Below are 14335 nucleotides of genomic sequence, written 5' to 3' on the forward strand. Positions count from 1 at the left end.
ACCCTGCTTTTTATCCTATTTAAAGTGGTTTCCTGGTGAGGACATGAAATGGGGCATCTACTGTGGCATTCCCTCCTGAAACGTTAAGACTAGTTTTGTTTTATCAGGCCTTTAATTATGATATATAAATTTTAATTTTCTCTCTCTCTCTCTGCCCTTTCAATCACTGTTCTCTTGTGAGATGACATAAGGTGGGAGTTGAGCTCCCCCTAGTGGTTGAATGCAAAATCACTGTTCGAAATTCAAATAAGCTCCTGGACTTCCATTCTGCCCAGAAAATAGTTCAATTGTGCCTTAACCCAGTGGTTGTCATGCACTTTTTTGCAGCTTCGTGGCTCTGTTCTTTATTAATTGTATGTGTGTTAACCCTTCCACCCCACCCAGTTCCCTCTGTCTCCTTCCTGCTGGCTCCTGTTCTCCCCCCCCCCCCCGGGTTTTTTTCCTTTAAAAAAAAACAAAAACCCTGTGTATTTGCTGCTTTGTTCCTCTACTCTGAAGACCAGTCTAAGTCTGACCCCCCAAACCCTCCACTGTCCTAGCTAGTCCTCACCATCCCATCCCCACATCTCTTTTCAAGTCTCAAGTTTACCCCATTCCCACCCAAAACTGCGCTGTAGTTTTCAGCAACTGGCATTCAACTGGCATACCACAGACAATTAATTTTTTTTATCTCTTCCCTTTAATAAGTGCCTTCTTTTAAGATATATCTCATCTATCAGGGCAGGGAACCTCTTTTGGCTCGTAGAAAATGACAAATGCTGTCTACCTTAGTGCTGTGGATCAGAGAAGTCTTTGCTTGCTGCCTTCTTCTGTCAAAGAACTTACCCCTGATCTTAGCACTATGTTAGCGCTATATTGGAAATAATGCATGTCAGCACCTGACATCATAATTCAAAGGCTTAGTGGGCCTTATAAGACCTGCAGGCTGGTAAAAGAATTGACAGTATTAACTGCTTGTTTAGATACAGACCTCAAAATACAAGCATGCAATAAAGATATCCATGTTTACATGTAGAGCTTAAAGTGGCGTAGATTGTGGTTTGTATATCTAATAACCTACATTGTATTGTAGCTGTGAAAGTGAAGTATCTGATGAAGCAGGTGCAATAGCTGGCAACGCTCAAAACATATTGTCAGGGTGTAGAGCAGGATGGCCTTCCAAATATTGCTAGACTACAAATCCCATCCTTCCTGAAAATTGACCATATTGGCTGGCCCATATGGGAGTCAGAGTCCATAACATCTGGAGGACCAGAGGTTAGCCACTCTTGTGTAGCGCCTCCATGGTTTGTAGCCTGGGCAGTCTCTCATGCTGCAGCTTACTCCTCAACTAAAAAAAATTACATTTGTCTATTCACTCTGGATTGGAGACTGTGGGGAGTGGGAAGAAGCTGCAGGGAGGAGGAAACCCTGTTGTGCAGGTGGAAGAGTAGATTATTCTGAGTACTGATGTAGCCAGTTGACTGCTAAGGTAGTTTGTGGAGTGAAATTAGTACCGTATATCTAGTATATTTCATTCGCTTCGTGTGTAATCAACTTTTGGGTTGACAGATGTGAATTGACAGGTTGAAATGCCAGTAGAAGGGTTTTGGTTTTGTTTTTTTGTTTTTGGGAAGAAAAACAAAACACCCACCACGACTACTGTTAGGTTATCTTGTAGTAATAATAATAATATTAATAATAATAATAATAATATATTATTATTTATACTCTGCCCATCTGGGCGGCTTACAACAGAATATTAAAATACAATAATCTATTAAACTTTAAGCTTCCCTAAAAAGGGCTGCATCATCATGTGGCCACCCAAGCTGTACTCATAATTTCTAATAGGAGATTCACTTGTGACATTTTGACATGAAAAGAAACTACTGAAATATAAAAAGAGAATGTTTTAAGATCCAAATGGTGTCTAACCTTTAGAAATAGTGCCACAGAACCAGGTATAACATACCATCCCATGGAATATTCTTTACCCACCCTGCATTTGGTTTCAGGGACCTAGAAGCTAGCCCCAGATCTCCAGTGCTACTAGCCAGTCCACATCAGTCAATGATTAGATAGATGATTGCCAGGTATTGTCTGGAAGCACTGTGGGTAGCCTTGGTTTATACTAGTTTCCTTAGGTCAGGAAGAGAATCAGGGCTGTGGGCTGTTTGGTAGATACGATGGACGGTGGGAAAATGGCAAGGTTGTTGAAAGGATTGCCATCTAGTTGCCTTCCTGCATGCTACATCGCTAACGAGACTGGGGAAGCTAGGCTCTAGAACAGGCACCCCCAAACTGCGGCCCTCCAGATGTTTTGGCCTACAACTCCCATGATCCCTAGCTAACAGGAACAGTGGTCGGGGAAGATGGGAATTGTAGTCCAAAACATCTGGAGGGCCGAAGTTTGGGGATGCCTGCTCTAGAGAGAACATGCGAAACTCTTAATGGAAGACAACCAAGCCTGTATGATTTGGAGGTTTCTTTCTGGTGGTAGCCCTTTCATCTCACCCCCCCCCCCCGGAAAATTGAAATTAGTGGCAGCCAGCTCTGCCTCTTAAGGGACTGTACTGTGTACAGTGATGTGGTAGCCAAAAAGGAAAAAAGAAAACAATGTTATGTAATGAAACCATAGTCTGTATTTGGGTGCACATACGTATAAGGTTATAATGCCCAGCAGAATGTGAATAATTTTGAATTGACTGGCGTGCTGGTGGTCTGAAAGCACTAAGTGCATGGGATCTAATATTGAAAAGGCAACTGGGTATAGATTACCTATGATAGGTATAGCCAACATGTTGTCCTCTAGATGCTACTGGACTTCAACTCCCATTACCCTCAGCCAGCATGAATTATGGAAGTTGTAGTCGAACATCATCTAGAGAGCACCATGTTGGGTTTCCTTTGACCTATGATATAATTCATGGCTACATAAGCAGACAATGTGCTGATGAGTTATGCACTATCATTATAAAAATGGTGATTACACTGTGCCAATTTGGCAGGGAAATCCAACTTGAATATATATTTTTAATTTGTTCTGTGTAAGTTTTTGGGTATTCACTTATGCACTTTCTTTAAATAGCCATTCAGGTGGGAAGCAAATCACGGGGTTGTGGTTTGCTTGTGCTCTAGCTAAATCAGAGTTTTCTCTATACCTAAAGTTTCAGACCCAGAGTATACGTCTGTCAGACCTGCACAGAAAAGCTCAGCTGTGGAGAGGGATAGTCAGTGTCACTTTGATTGAAGGTCGTGAACTCAAAGCCATGGATCCAAACGGGCTCAGTGATCCCTATGTGAAATTCCGACTGGGACACCAGAAGTACAAGAGTAAGGTAACTTTGTTGAACTGTTATTCCAAATGGTGGTGGTTTTAAATGTATTTGCAGCATTTTGAGTGTTAAACAGAGTCACTGATTCTAAGGATTCTAGTTCAATCAACAATGTTGTAGCTGTAGTAGACCTAAATCTAGTTACTACCTTAGGCAGGCCTAGCCAACATGAAGCTCTCCAAATACAATTGTCATCACCTGCAACCATTGACCATGGTAGTTCAGGCTGGTGGGAACTGTAGTACAAAATATCTGCATGTTTTATATGTCTAATGGGGATTTCAAGTTTTTTAAACCGCCGACACTCGGGCCTCTATGTACATATGTTGAAACTCTCTTGAGCTTCAAACTGGTTTGCCATGGGTAGGATTCTGCAGTTCAAGAACCAAATCCCTGAGCTACACCAGATGTATGCACCTAGCTTCATGGTTCTTGAACAGTGACCGTAGTTCTAAAAGGACATTTGGACAGGATCTAGTACAGTCAAACCTTGGTTGTTGAATGTAATCCATTCCAGAAGCCTGTTCAGCTTCTGAAATGTTCGACAACTGAGGTCAATTGGCTGCAAGAGCTTCCTGCACTCAAGTGGAAGCTGCATCGGACATTCAGCTTCTGAAAAACGTTTGACAACCGGAGCATTTACTTCTGGGTTTTCAGCATTCAGGAGGTGAAACGTTTCAAAATGAAAGTCGAGGTTTAACTGTGTGTTACTTTAGTTATGCCCAAGAAAAAATTGTTTCTTGAAGCTTTGGGGAGCTAGACTGGGGATAGGTGGTCTTCTGATTATTGTTTATATGAAATTACAGTCATACTTCGGGTTACAGACGCTTCGGGTTGCGCACCCCGCCAAACCCGGAAGTACCGGAACCGGTTACTTCCAGGTTTCGGTGCTCACACAGGCGCAGAACACTAAATCGTGCTTTGTTCATGCCCAGAAGCGCCAAATTGCAACCCGCTTGTGCACAGACGCACCGCTGAGGGCTGCAAACGCTGCGGGTTGCGAACGTGCCTCCCACACGGATCACGTTTGCAACCCGAGCGTCCACTGTATTTTTAATATTTTTTAAAAATAAGATTTAATTTTTATGGATAAGCACTCTTTTGTTGAAAGCCTATTTATGAATACTACAAGCAAAAAAAAAATCCTATGCTGAGAAGAGGAATTCTATGAAGGAAGGAATAGCAATTGTTACATTTTACCTGGTGGGGGAAGTCATGCTTTGGTCTATGCCTTTTAAAAGACTGGACAAGAAACAATATAGAAACTCAGCAAACCAACCTCTTTTCCTATGCAAATGGTAAAAAGAACTGTAGTTAATCATTTTATCCTGTTAATTTTTAAAAGGTAGCTTTGCTAAATTTTTATCAGTAAGAAACTGACTTTATTAGCTTACTTCTAAGGGAACATTTTAGGGGACCTGAAAAAAATTCTAAAATAATTCATACTTTGCAGAAAAGCATACTGTATTTAATCTTTAGTGTACCTTATTTCCTACATAAACATTTGAAAATAACTGATGAAGCTGTTGATTTGCTGAACTATTTCTTAACTATACCAAAAGAATATTCTGTTGTTCCAGCAGGTACAAGTTTTCATAACTCCCTTTACTTTTTTTTCCAGATTATGCCAAAAACTTTGAATCCTCAGTGGAGAGAACAATTTGACTTGCATCTCTATGAGGAACGAGGTGGAATTGTTGATATTACAGTGTGGGACAAAGATGCTGGCAAAAAGGATGATTTTATTGGCAGGTTTGTCTAATTACAAACAACTTGTATTCCGAGAATGATAAATGATTATTTTGTTTGTTTGTTTGTTAAATTTCTATACTCCCCTTCATCTGGGCATCACGGGGCAATTTACAATATAAAATCACAAAAATGCATAACACAGTAACAAACAAAAACCAAAAAAGCTCCTCATACACAGTTTAACTAAACTGACTCCAACTACAAAAGTTGAGGCTGCTGAAAAGACTCTTGGGCTGGGGTGTTGTTTTAGGGGTTTTTGTTATGTGTCCTTTTTTTGCTGCTTATATATACACTACACTACACTACACTACACTACACTACACTACACTACACACACACACACACACACACACACACATACACGAGAGAGAGAGAGAGAGAGAGAGAGAGAGAGAGAGAGAGAGAGAATCTTTTTATGATTTATGTAGAAATTGTTTTAATTTGTTTTTTTTTACCTTTTGATGTTTTATTTATTGCTTATGACTACTTTTCTCCTCCTGAAGATGTCTCGCAAGGCAGTTGGTAAGGATTGCTCCTCAGGGTTTACTCTTGAAGTCTTTCACACAAAGGCCACTTTGGTGCTGCAAACACAACAAAAACAATGCAGGAGGCAGCAGCAGTATGACTCATTTCATTATGTTTATAATTATTTTTTTCCATATTGTAGGCTGCCTTGAGATGCTTTTAACGTGCAGCATACAAATAAAATTATGTATGTAATGTAAAAGGCCAAAGATTGTTTAATTAGAGAGGACGAAGTTTTGAATTGATATTGCAAACTGCCCTGTGATCCTTGGATGAAAGGCGGTATAGAAATTTTATAACTAATAATAATAGCAATGAATGATAATAATGGCAATGATTTCATATACACTTGTGCTACTTTTATGGGGGGGCACCCTAGAAATTATCTGTTTTTTACTTTTTCCATTTTATATGGGAAGAAATTTCCTTGACCAGTAGGTGGCAGATCACACCAACTGAAAGATGTCATTTTTCAAAACTGAGTTACAAAAGAAACAAGATGCAGGAAGTTCCACTGATGACATTTGAAGAGGGAAAGATGATTGACTATTTTGTCATGACGACCATTAATATACTTGAGTGAAATTGTTCAAAGAAGCCTGGCCAGTATTTTTGACATTGAGGATTGTCAGTTCAGTTCAGTTTTATTACAGCAAAAGCCAGCAATACAAAGTACCAAAATTCGAAACAAAAAATCAGCGATAACATCACCAGAAGCAGAATAGTTACCCAAAAGGAATTTGCAATGTATTATTCAATAGAAGAGATTTGCGTTTCTTAATAGCTAAAGTGCAGAATTTGGCCACATCATATGATACGGGACTTGAGGAATCTTCCAGAAGGAATTTTCGTAAGATTTCGGAGGAGAATTCCAAGTAATATTGTAAGGGTATAAATTTTGATAAAAGGGGTAAAATAAGTTGAGCTCGTTCTTCACTATAAAATTCACAAAATAAAAGGATGTGAGTGACAGATTCTACCTTATTGGACATGCAAGGGCAAAGGGGCTCATGAATTGGTACCCGCATAAATTTGCCGTACAGCACTGCTGAGGGCATTGCCTCAAAACAGGCTCTAGAAAAGGCCCATCTATAGGCTTCGTTACTGATGTTAGATAAGTAAGGGGCAGCTGCAAAGTTAGGCCACGATTTTAGACATCTATAATTCTCCGGGAGTGAGGCATCTTCTTCTTGTAATTCAACATCATGAAGTCTCTGAGTAATAATTATTTTTGTCTTATTCAAAGTTCCATTAAAAAGATCTTCAGGATTTAAGCCAATTTGTTTGATCTTATTAGTTATTTGCGTAAGCCAGGGTGGATAGGGAACTGCAGCCAGGAAGTGAGGTAACATTCCCTTTGGATTGTAATGGATTTTCACCCAGAGGGATATTGCTTGCTCCCAGACTTTTAATTCCACTCTGGGGAGTCCTGCCTCTTGCCTTAACCCTGCATTAGGTGTACTCTTTGGGGTACCAAATAGAGATCTTAAAAATTTTGATTGTACTGTTTCAAGGGTCTTAAGATTGGCAGAAAGTCCGATTTGTGAGCCATACAAGAGTTGGGCTAAAGATTTCATTGAGGATTATTTGAATGAGTGTCTGTCGCTCTTCCAAGGGAACACACAAGAATCACAGGATCTGTGTGTGGGTTTTTTGCACTTTCCCAAACCATTCTTGTTGTGCTGCTTATGGTTTCCACACCTGGGTTAGCATGATTACCTTGAAGGTTAGGCTTTCCTCTGTCACTATGGTCAGTGGGGTGATAGGTAGTGAGGTGTCACAAATGTCTGTCACAGAAGCAAATTTAAAAAGAACAGCAGCAGCACGTGTTGTAGAAGTCGCCATTGTACTTTCTCTGTGTAGGGTTTTTGTGAAGTTCCGTCAGTTTAATAATTGATAGAGGATACTAGTAAATGCTTTACTATTGACAACTATAGCTGGATGTTGACAACTATAGCTGGATGTTGTTAGTAAAATTGCCCACACTTTCTGATTTGTTGTTGTTGTTGTTTACTCCCACCACAGCTGCTGTGGAGCTAGGTGGGCAGCCTGGAGAGGGAGAGCTTATTAGTAAGAAAGTAGGCAAGGAAAATATTCTGTTGCTAAGCAGAGGGGGGGAAGGAGGGTCTGCAAAATAGCCAGTGAGCATAGCTTTCTTACTGTTCATTCCTTGTATGTCTACAGCCAGATGGGTAGCTGGATGGAGCGATGAAATACTTGGATTAAGCAAGGATAGCTGGTCCATATAAATAAATATAAATAATAAACTTTTATTTATATCCTGCCCTCCCCAGCCGAAGTCAGGCTCAAGGCGGCTAACATCAAATATATAACATTGGTATAAAATCAAACAATAATTAAATTACTTCCTAAAAACAGATCAGAATCAAATTAAAGTCTAATTAGATGGCTTCCCACAGAGTTAGGGTTGGGAACAGTAAGTGCTCAATGACCAAACATGGTTAATGCATGGCAAGATTCACAGGCCAATGTTAAAACATTGTTGCAGATTATGTGATCTGTTAGCTGCAAACAAGTCATTGCTGGGGCAGGTTTGAGCAAACAAACCACAGCTAAGCTAAACAAGCAATGGTTTTACATTGTGTCCAAACGCAGCCATTGGGCATGGACTATTGAAAATTTGTTGTGAATAGCACATGGCTGTTAGTCCAAAAACTAAGTATGGTTGAAAGGTATTTTATACATGAGGACTGTTAAATGATTATCCCTTGTTTCCTACTACTCCCTATTGACCTGTTCTATCAGTGTGTGCATGCATCTGTGTGTCTGTGTGTTTAATCTTGGGAATTAAACACACTATAAATTATTCACACTGTGAATAATGTAAACATCATGACTGTTGGTTTTTTCATTTCAAATTTTTACTATTTTGAAGTAACAGCCTGAGCACAACCTCTTAATATTGTTATCCACCCTTGTGTTGTTAGTAGGCTTTAATGGTCGAAGCTCTATTTTAAAAGCTATGAGCTGGAATTTCATCTTTCAGAATGAATTTTCTATCATTTATACATACGGTTAAAGGTCTGAAAAATCCTGTCTGTTTGCCATGAACTTAATTTTCATGCAGTACATAAGGCCAGTCTTGACTGCTCATTATGCTTTGGAGAACAGCTTTTTGCTGTTACTCGAACAGTGTTTCTTCCTGGGCATGTTGAATTCTCAGGTGTTTTACCAGACTGCTTTCCAATCCACTACCTCATGCAATTTTATTATTAGTATTCCTGTAGTTGCTTAAGAGCTTCAGAGAGAATCTCCATTCCCATGCAGCCATAACAGTGCGAGAGGCACCTCCCTAATCCTAGCAGTTCTCCATTGCTTACCCTTTTTTTTTGCTCCATTGTTATAATGGATCCAGTGGGGCTAGAGAGACTTTGCTTGTGTTGCACAAATGCTGGTATGTGGCAATTGCTGGTTCCTGGCTCTAGCACTAAGGAATAGATGGTGCTGAAGTAGAGTTACACCAGTTATTTTCCTGTTATGTTTCTACCCTCATCCATTTGTGTATCTCAAGCACTTATTCAATCATTGGGAGAAGATGGGTCATCCTAAACCTTTTGCTTTCCAGTCTCTTAGCCGCCTTCTCCTGTCAGTTCCCTTTCTCTTTTATGTCAAGTACCAGCAGTGTTTCCACTGTAGTCCTATGGCACCTTGTTGTGAGAAAAACAGACTTTTTGTCAGGTAAATAGTTCAAATGGAGCCTCATTCCAAACCCTTGTTATTTTTTTATTTTATTTTTAAGTATTGGGGGTGTCTCCTGCCCTGAAGAACAGCCCTCACCTTTTGTACAGTCAGTGACGGCATAAATTACTGTGTCCACAAAAACATAATAATGGATAACTATGCAGCCCAAAGAATATAGCCACAAAGTGTGGCTATATTATGGCACTTGTGAAACATCATACATCTCCACTTGCATTGTCTTTTAGGCAGCTAATTTTCATCTGCTAATATTGAAGTAAAATTTTCAGATGAAGGAGACTGTCTTAATCTCCATGTAATTATTTAACTTTCTGTCACCTGTGCTTTTGAACAATCGTGACACTGCCACCTATACAATGATAAGCTAATAAATCCTTGTGATTGTTATAAATTTAACACGTAAGAGTAATCTGGCCAAATTGGCTGCTGACAGCTGCAATATATTTCCAGGAATGAGTGCTGTCGGTGAACAAGTTGTTTCAGCAAGCATACAGGATAAGTAAAATCCCATGTTCTGTCATTTTATTCTCTTGGAGTTATTTACAGTCCCATACTGCAGGATTTATAGTGTTATTTGTTAGTAGGAAACCATGCATGTTTATCTTCAAAATGACATTGATTTTTGCTCATATTTTTATGTTGAGGGATTACTGGTGACTGATTCATTTTCATCTTCTGTGAGTCATCACTGTCCGTTCTCAATAGCTGGCAGCTCTCTGCATTTTGGCAAAATGTGCGACACATTTGTTTTGTGTGTGGCGGGGGGTGAGGTGAAATAATCCCATGCCACCATTAAATTCAACTGGTTTAGAAGTTTATTTCTATATGAACAAGGTCTTGCATCATTTTTGTCCGACTTAACCTACCATAAAGGCTGTGGGAACCTATGGTAAAATATGATTAATCACCCCATTTCCCCCTGCACTGTACATACTCTGTTTTTACGGTTTTACTACAGTACCATTTTCAGAGCAGATGCTTTTGGCACACACATTAATGGAGTAAGAAATGTGGCTGTTTCATATGAATTATCTCACAATAATTGTTGTTCAATACCTTAAAATGAGCCTTGAGCATTGCTGCACTAGGGCTCCCCCTCCCCCCCGCACCATTTGTTTGATATTACAGGTGTTTTCAGCTTAGGATCAGTGATTTACTCCAGCTGAGCAGGGCAACCATTTATAGAAGGCAGGTGACAGACCTGTTCTATGTTCTGAATATATGCAAGTATTCTTTCAGTTTTTCTGGACAATTAAACAAGCAGAAATTTGCTGCTAGGAATGCATGCTAATGACAAAAATCCACTTGCTCTTAGTGCTTTGCTGTTTTGAAATGTGCCTTTGAATCTATCCAATAAATTAAATATGGCTGCCGGGAACTTCTGTAACCTGTCCTCTTTGCCCAGGTGTGTCCTACCTACGTTTGGCAATGGGTAAAAGACTGGTCCTTGATACTTATTCACAAACCCCTTCCTATAGAAATTTTAGTGTGAAAAGAAGCCTGTGTGTATGTGTGTGCAAGTACAAGGCTTCACTGCATATAAATGTTCTTTATGCAAGCAAATCAAAGTGTCATCAATTTCAGAATATTTAAGAATATTTTTTAAAAAAATATTAATTCAATGATATGCTGCACATGAACACTTACCAGTTAATCTCCCTTGAAAAATAATGTTTGACTTCAGCCCGGCAGAGAAAAGGTGCGGAGTTTCACCACATATGCTATAAAAAAAGACACATGACAATGTCATCGATCCTTTAATTTAATAGATTTGGTTTTTCCCTGTTGAACTGTGTTTGATGTGCTCTTCAGGGGTATTGATGCATATAAGCACTTGGCTATGATTCTGAGTTGTGGAGGCTAAGCTGTACTGTGTTTATATTATACGTTTATGCTTTACTTCATGTTAATGGAAGTTCATTGTTCTTCCAGGCTTTTATGTTAGTTTTTAATATTCAGGGTTTCTATTATGTCTGCTTTGTTTAAGGGTAGGATGGTCCTATGCTGATTTGTCTGGCATGTTTTCTATTCGCCTCCTCCTCTGCAGCTGTACTAAGGCACTCCCAGTTAAATATACTACAAGTAGGTGTCCCAACTTGCCCTTGACCCTATTCTGTAAAATAACTAACAGAGTGATTAATCCATTGCTGGTGCCAGGACATCTTTTCTGATTAACAAGTAGAGCCTACCTTGTTTTCATGCTTGCAGCTGAAAACAAAAACTTGCCTTTCAGAGGGAGGTTTAGAGATGGGAAAATCTGTTCATTTTGGTTTCTTTCCCCCCACCACGCTTAAGTTCAATTCCGAATCAGTTGGTGTTTTTATATCATTATTATGAACATTCAGTAGCCCTTTAGTGCAATTTTCCCATAATTATATACATCTTTGTACGCAATTTTGTCTAATGTACACATTTTTACAAATGATTTTTCCCCTATGTAAAAGAGTTTTGTATGTTATGTCACCAATAGAGGCATTTGTTTATGCACAGTCTACTCCAATATGCATTTCTGTACATGTTACTTTGCTGAAGTGGGAATTTCAAAGGCGACTGTTTCAGTTCTCATATTTTTTCAGAAAGTGTGAGTTAATAGGTTCACCTGAAATGCAAACTGAATAAACTTTATCCACCATTCGTATCCGCAAGCCATTCAAAAAGTTAAACCTTATTTTGGAATGCTGATGGGAGAGTTTCTCTTGGTTTGATTGGGAACTAGGCTTGGGAAACCAAGCTACCCTCGCCAAAATAAAACTATCAGGAAATTGCTCAGATTTCCAAATTCAGAGGCTTTTTGTGCTTCTGGTGCTGACACATCCAGAGCACAAAAAGCTGTCTGTCCTTTTCCCTTCCATCTTCCTAGCTTTCTTCCTCCCTCCCCTAGCACCAGTAATGCTGCAACACAAGGATAGATAGAGGTGCACAACGTTGGAATATGACCCAAGATAGAAATGGTACTTGGTTCAGAATACAGTAGAGCATTACAACTTAGACTTGTATTTTGATGGATTTCGCTGACATCCCTAAAGAATTTAAGACATTAGCTGAGTTGGTTAGAGCGTGAGGCTCATAATACCAAGGTTGCAGATTCGATCCCTGTACAGGCCAGCTGCATATTCTTGCATTGCCGGGGGGGGGGTTGGACTAGCTGACCCTTAGGACCCTTTCCAATTCTATTATTCTGTTATTTGAATAAGGCGTAACATTTCAGTTCTAGCATTGTGCCTTTTAAGCATCGTTCACTTCAAAAGTAGCTATATAATTTAGTGTATTTATATATAAAGAAGAAGAAGTAGTAGTGGTAGTTGTGTCGTCTTTCTTATGACGGAATGAGCTGAACAGCAAAAGAACAGGGTCTTGAAATACTGCCTTCTAAACCCGGGATGGCTGCCTTTGTTTGTGTTTTGCATAGCTGAGTGCGTGTCATTCCACACTGCTCTTGCGAAGGCAGCCACATGCTAATCAAAACATTTGTTCCTAGGTGCCAGGTTGACCTGTCGACCCTGAGCAAAGAGCAAACTCATAAGCTGGAGTTGCCTCTGGAGGAAGGGGAAGGCTTTCTGGTATTGCTGGTCACCTTGACTGCCTCAGCTGCAGTCAGCATTGCTGACCTCCCAGTCAATGCCCTGGAGGACCTAAAGGAACAGGAAGAAATACTAAGGAGATATGTATGTAGTGCCTCTATCTTGCTCTTGCTACAAATGTGCAAATGTGAAAAACCATGAACTGTATATTGAGCGATGAATGGGGGGGAAATGGCCTGTTAGCCCTAAAAACCCATCCAAGCCGTTGCTTTTTCAGAAGGTTTATTTAGTACTACAGATTTATACTTGCTAAGTTAATATCTGCAAGTTATGCTGTTTATAATGTCCCAGTGCATTGCCCTGAAGATTATTCTGTTGATTAGTTTTTGTTCAGTACCTTTCAGTTCCAGTCCCTACGCGGATTTTCTTTTGTTGCTGTTCTCAAATGAAAATTTAGTGCCATAATGAAAAAGTTATGCCACTGATTTCCTCCCCAACAGTAAGTCAAATAGCTTTAAGAGTCCAATAAATAAATAAATGGACCAGCTTTGCTATTGTTTAGAGAGTGTTATGATAGGTTTTTTCCTTCGTTAATGCATAAGAATGGTGGTATGACCCTGTGTAAAAATAATTATGCTGAATTTTAAAATTGTGCTTAAATATTTTGAAAACAAATATTTCCCAGCATCCTCATAGCATGTCAGCTTCTGTGTAGTTTTGGTAAGGCAACAGCAAGGGGAGCTCTTACTCCAGCATATATGAATACTGAACTCACTAATACTGACTTACTAGGCACAAAGAATAAAGAAGAAAGCTATTTTCACCTAAAATTACAAAGCTTTTATTGTACGGTGCTTCCAGGTGTTTAGAGGGCTTCTCTAGACACTCTGCCATTAAACCCAAGCTCTGACTAACAAAGGGGCTGTTTAATTTTTTTTATTTTTAAAATATTCCTATTCCCTTGCTGACATCCTTTCAATAACTGAATTTAATAAAGATGTACCTTATCAGGCTCTGCAGATAACATGAAGTGCTAGTACTAATGCTGTACAATATTCTTCAAACAGATTAGCAGGATGTGCGCTTCAGCAAATTTATTCTACCTATCTCCACTGAATCAGCTGTCTGCTAGTGCTTGTACGAATCACACACCAATAGTGTTATCATAAACACAGTTTAATAGAGGTGACTTAGCAAGGCTAAACATTATATTTCCTAAACCAACGGAGAGCTAAGATACAGTGTACTATGCCTGAAAACTAATAATTACGAGTATTATTTCAGATTTTGGTATCAACCAAGCCAGACGGGTCTGTCAGACTACATCTTAATAGATATATTGCATTTCTGATGGATTAATTGCAGTGATACACATTTTGATACCAAGTAGTGAGAATATTTTTTTCTGCATTGTCAGGTTAATGTGAAACAAGGGATACTGACAATACTGATAATTTTATAACACCGCAGAAAATATTGTCCTGTATTTCACATTTTTTT

The 14335-nt window shown here is 39.3% G+C and overlaps 1 protein-coding gene across 5 annotated transcripts in view; it reads left to right on the forward strand.

The window, feature by feature from the left end:
• MCTP1 (multiple C2 and transmembrane domain containing 1) overlaps positions 1 to 14335 on the forward strand; it is a 229501-nt gene that overhangs the window by 60562 nt on the left and 154604 nt on the right. For all 5 annotated transcript variants that reach the window (XM_088652794.1, XM_088652793.1, XM_088652792.1 and 2 more), the window contains 3 exons: positions 3150 to 3320; positions 4939 to 5069; positions 12793 to 12979. In XM_088652794.1, the coding sequence (XP_088508920.1) occupies positions 3150 to 3320; positions 4939 to 5069; positions 12793 to 12979 (489 nt within the window). The remainder of the gene's footprint in view (positions 1 to 3149; positions 3321 to 4938; positions 5070 to 12792; positions 12980 to 14335) is intronic.

This window comes from Zootoca vivipara, chromosome 10 (assembly GCF_965207765.1).
Source record: "Zootoca vivipara chromosome 10, rZooViv2.hap1.1, whole genome shotgun sequence".
NCBI classification, from domain to species: Eukaryota; Metazoa; Chordata; class Lepidosauria; order Squamata; family Lacertidae; genus Zootoca; species Zootoca vivipara.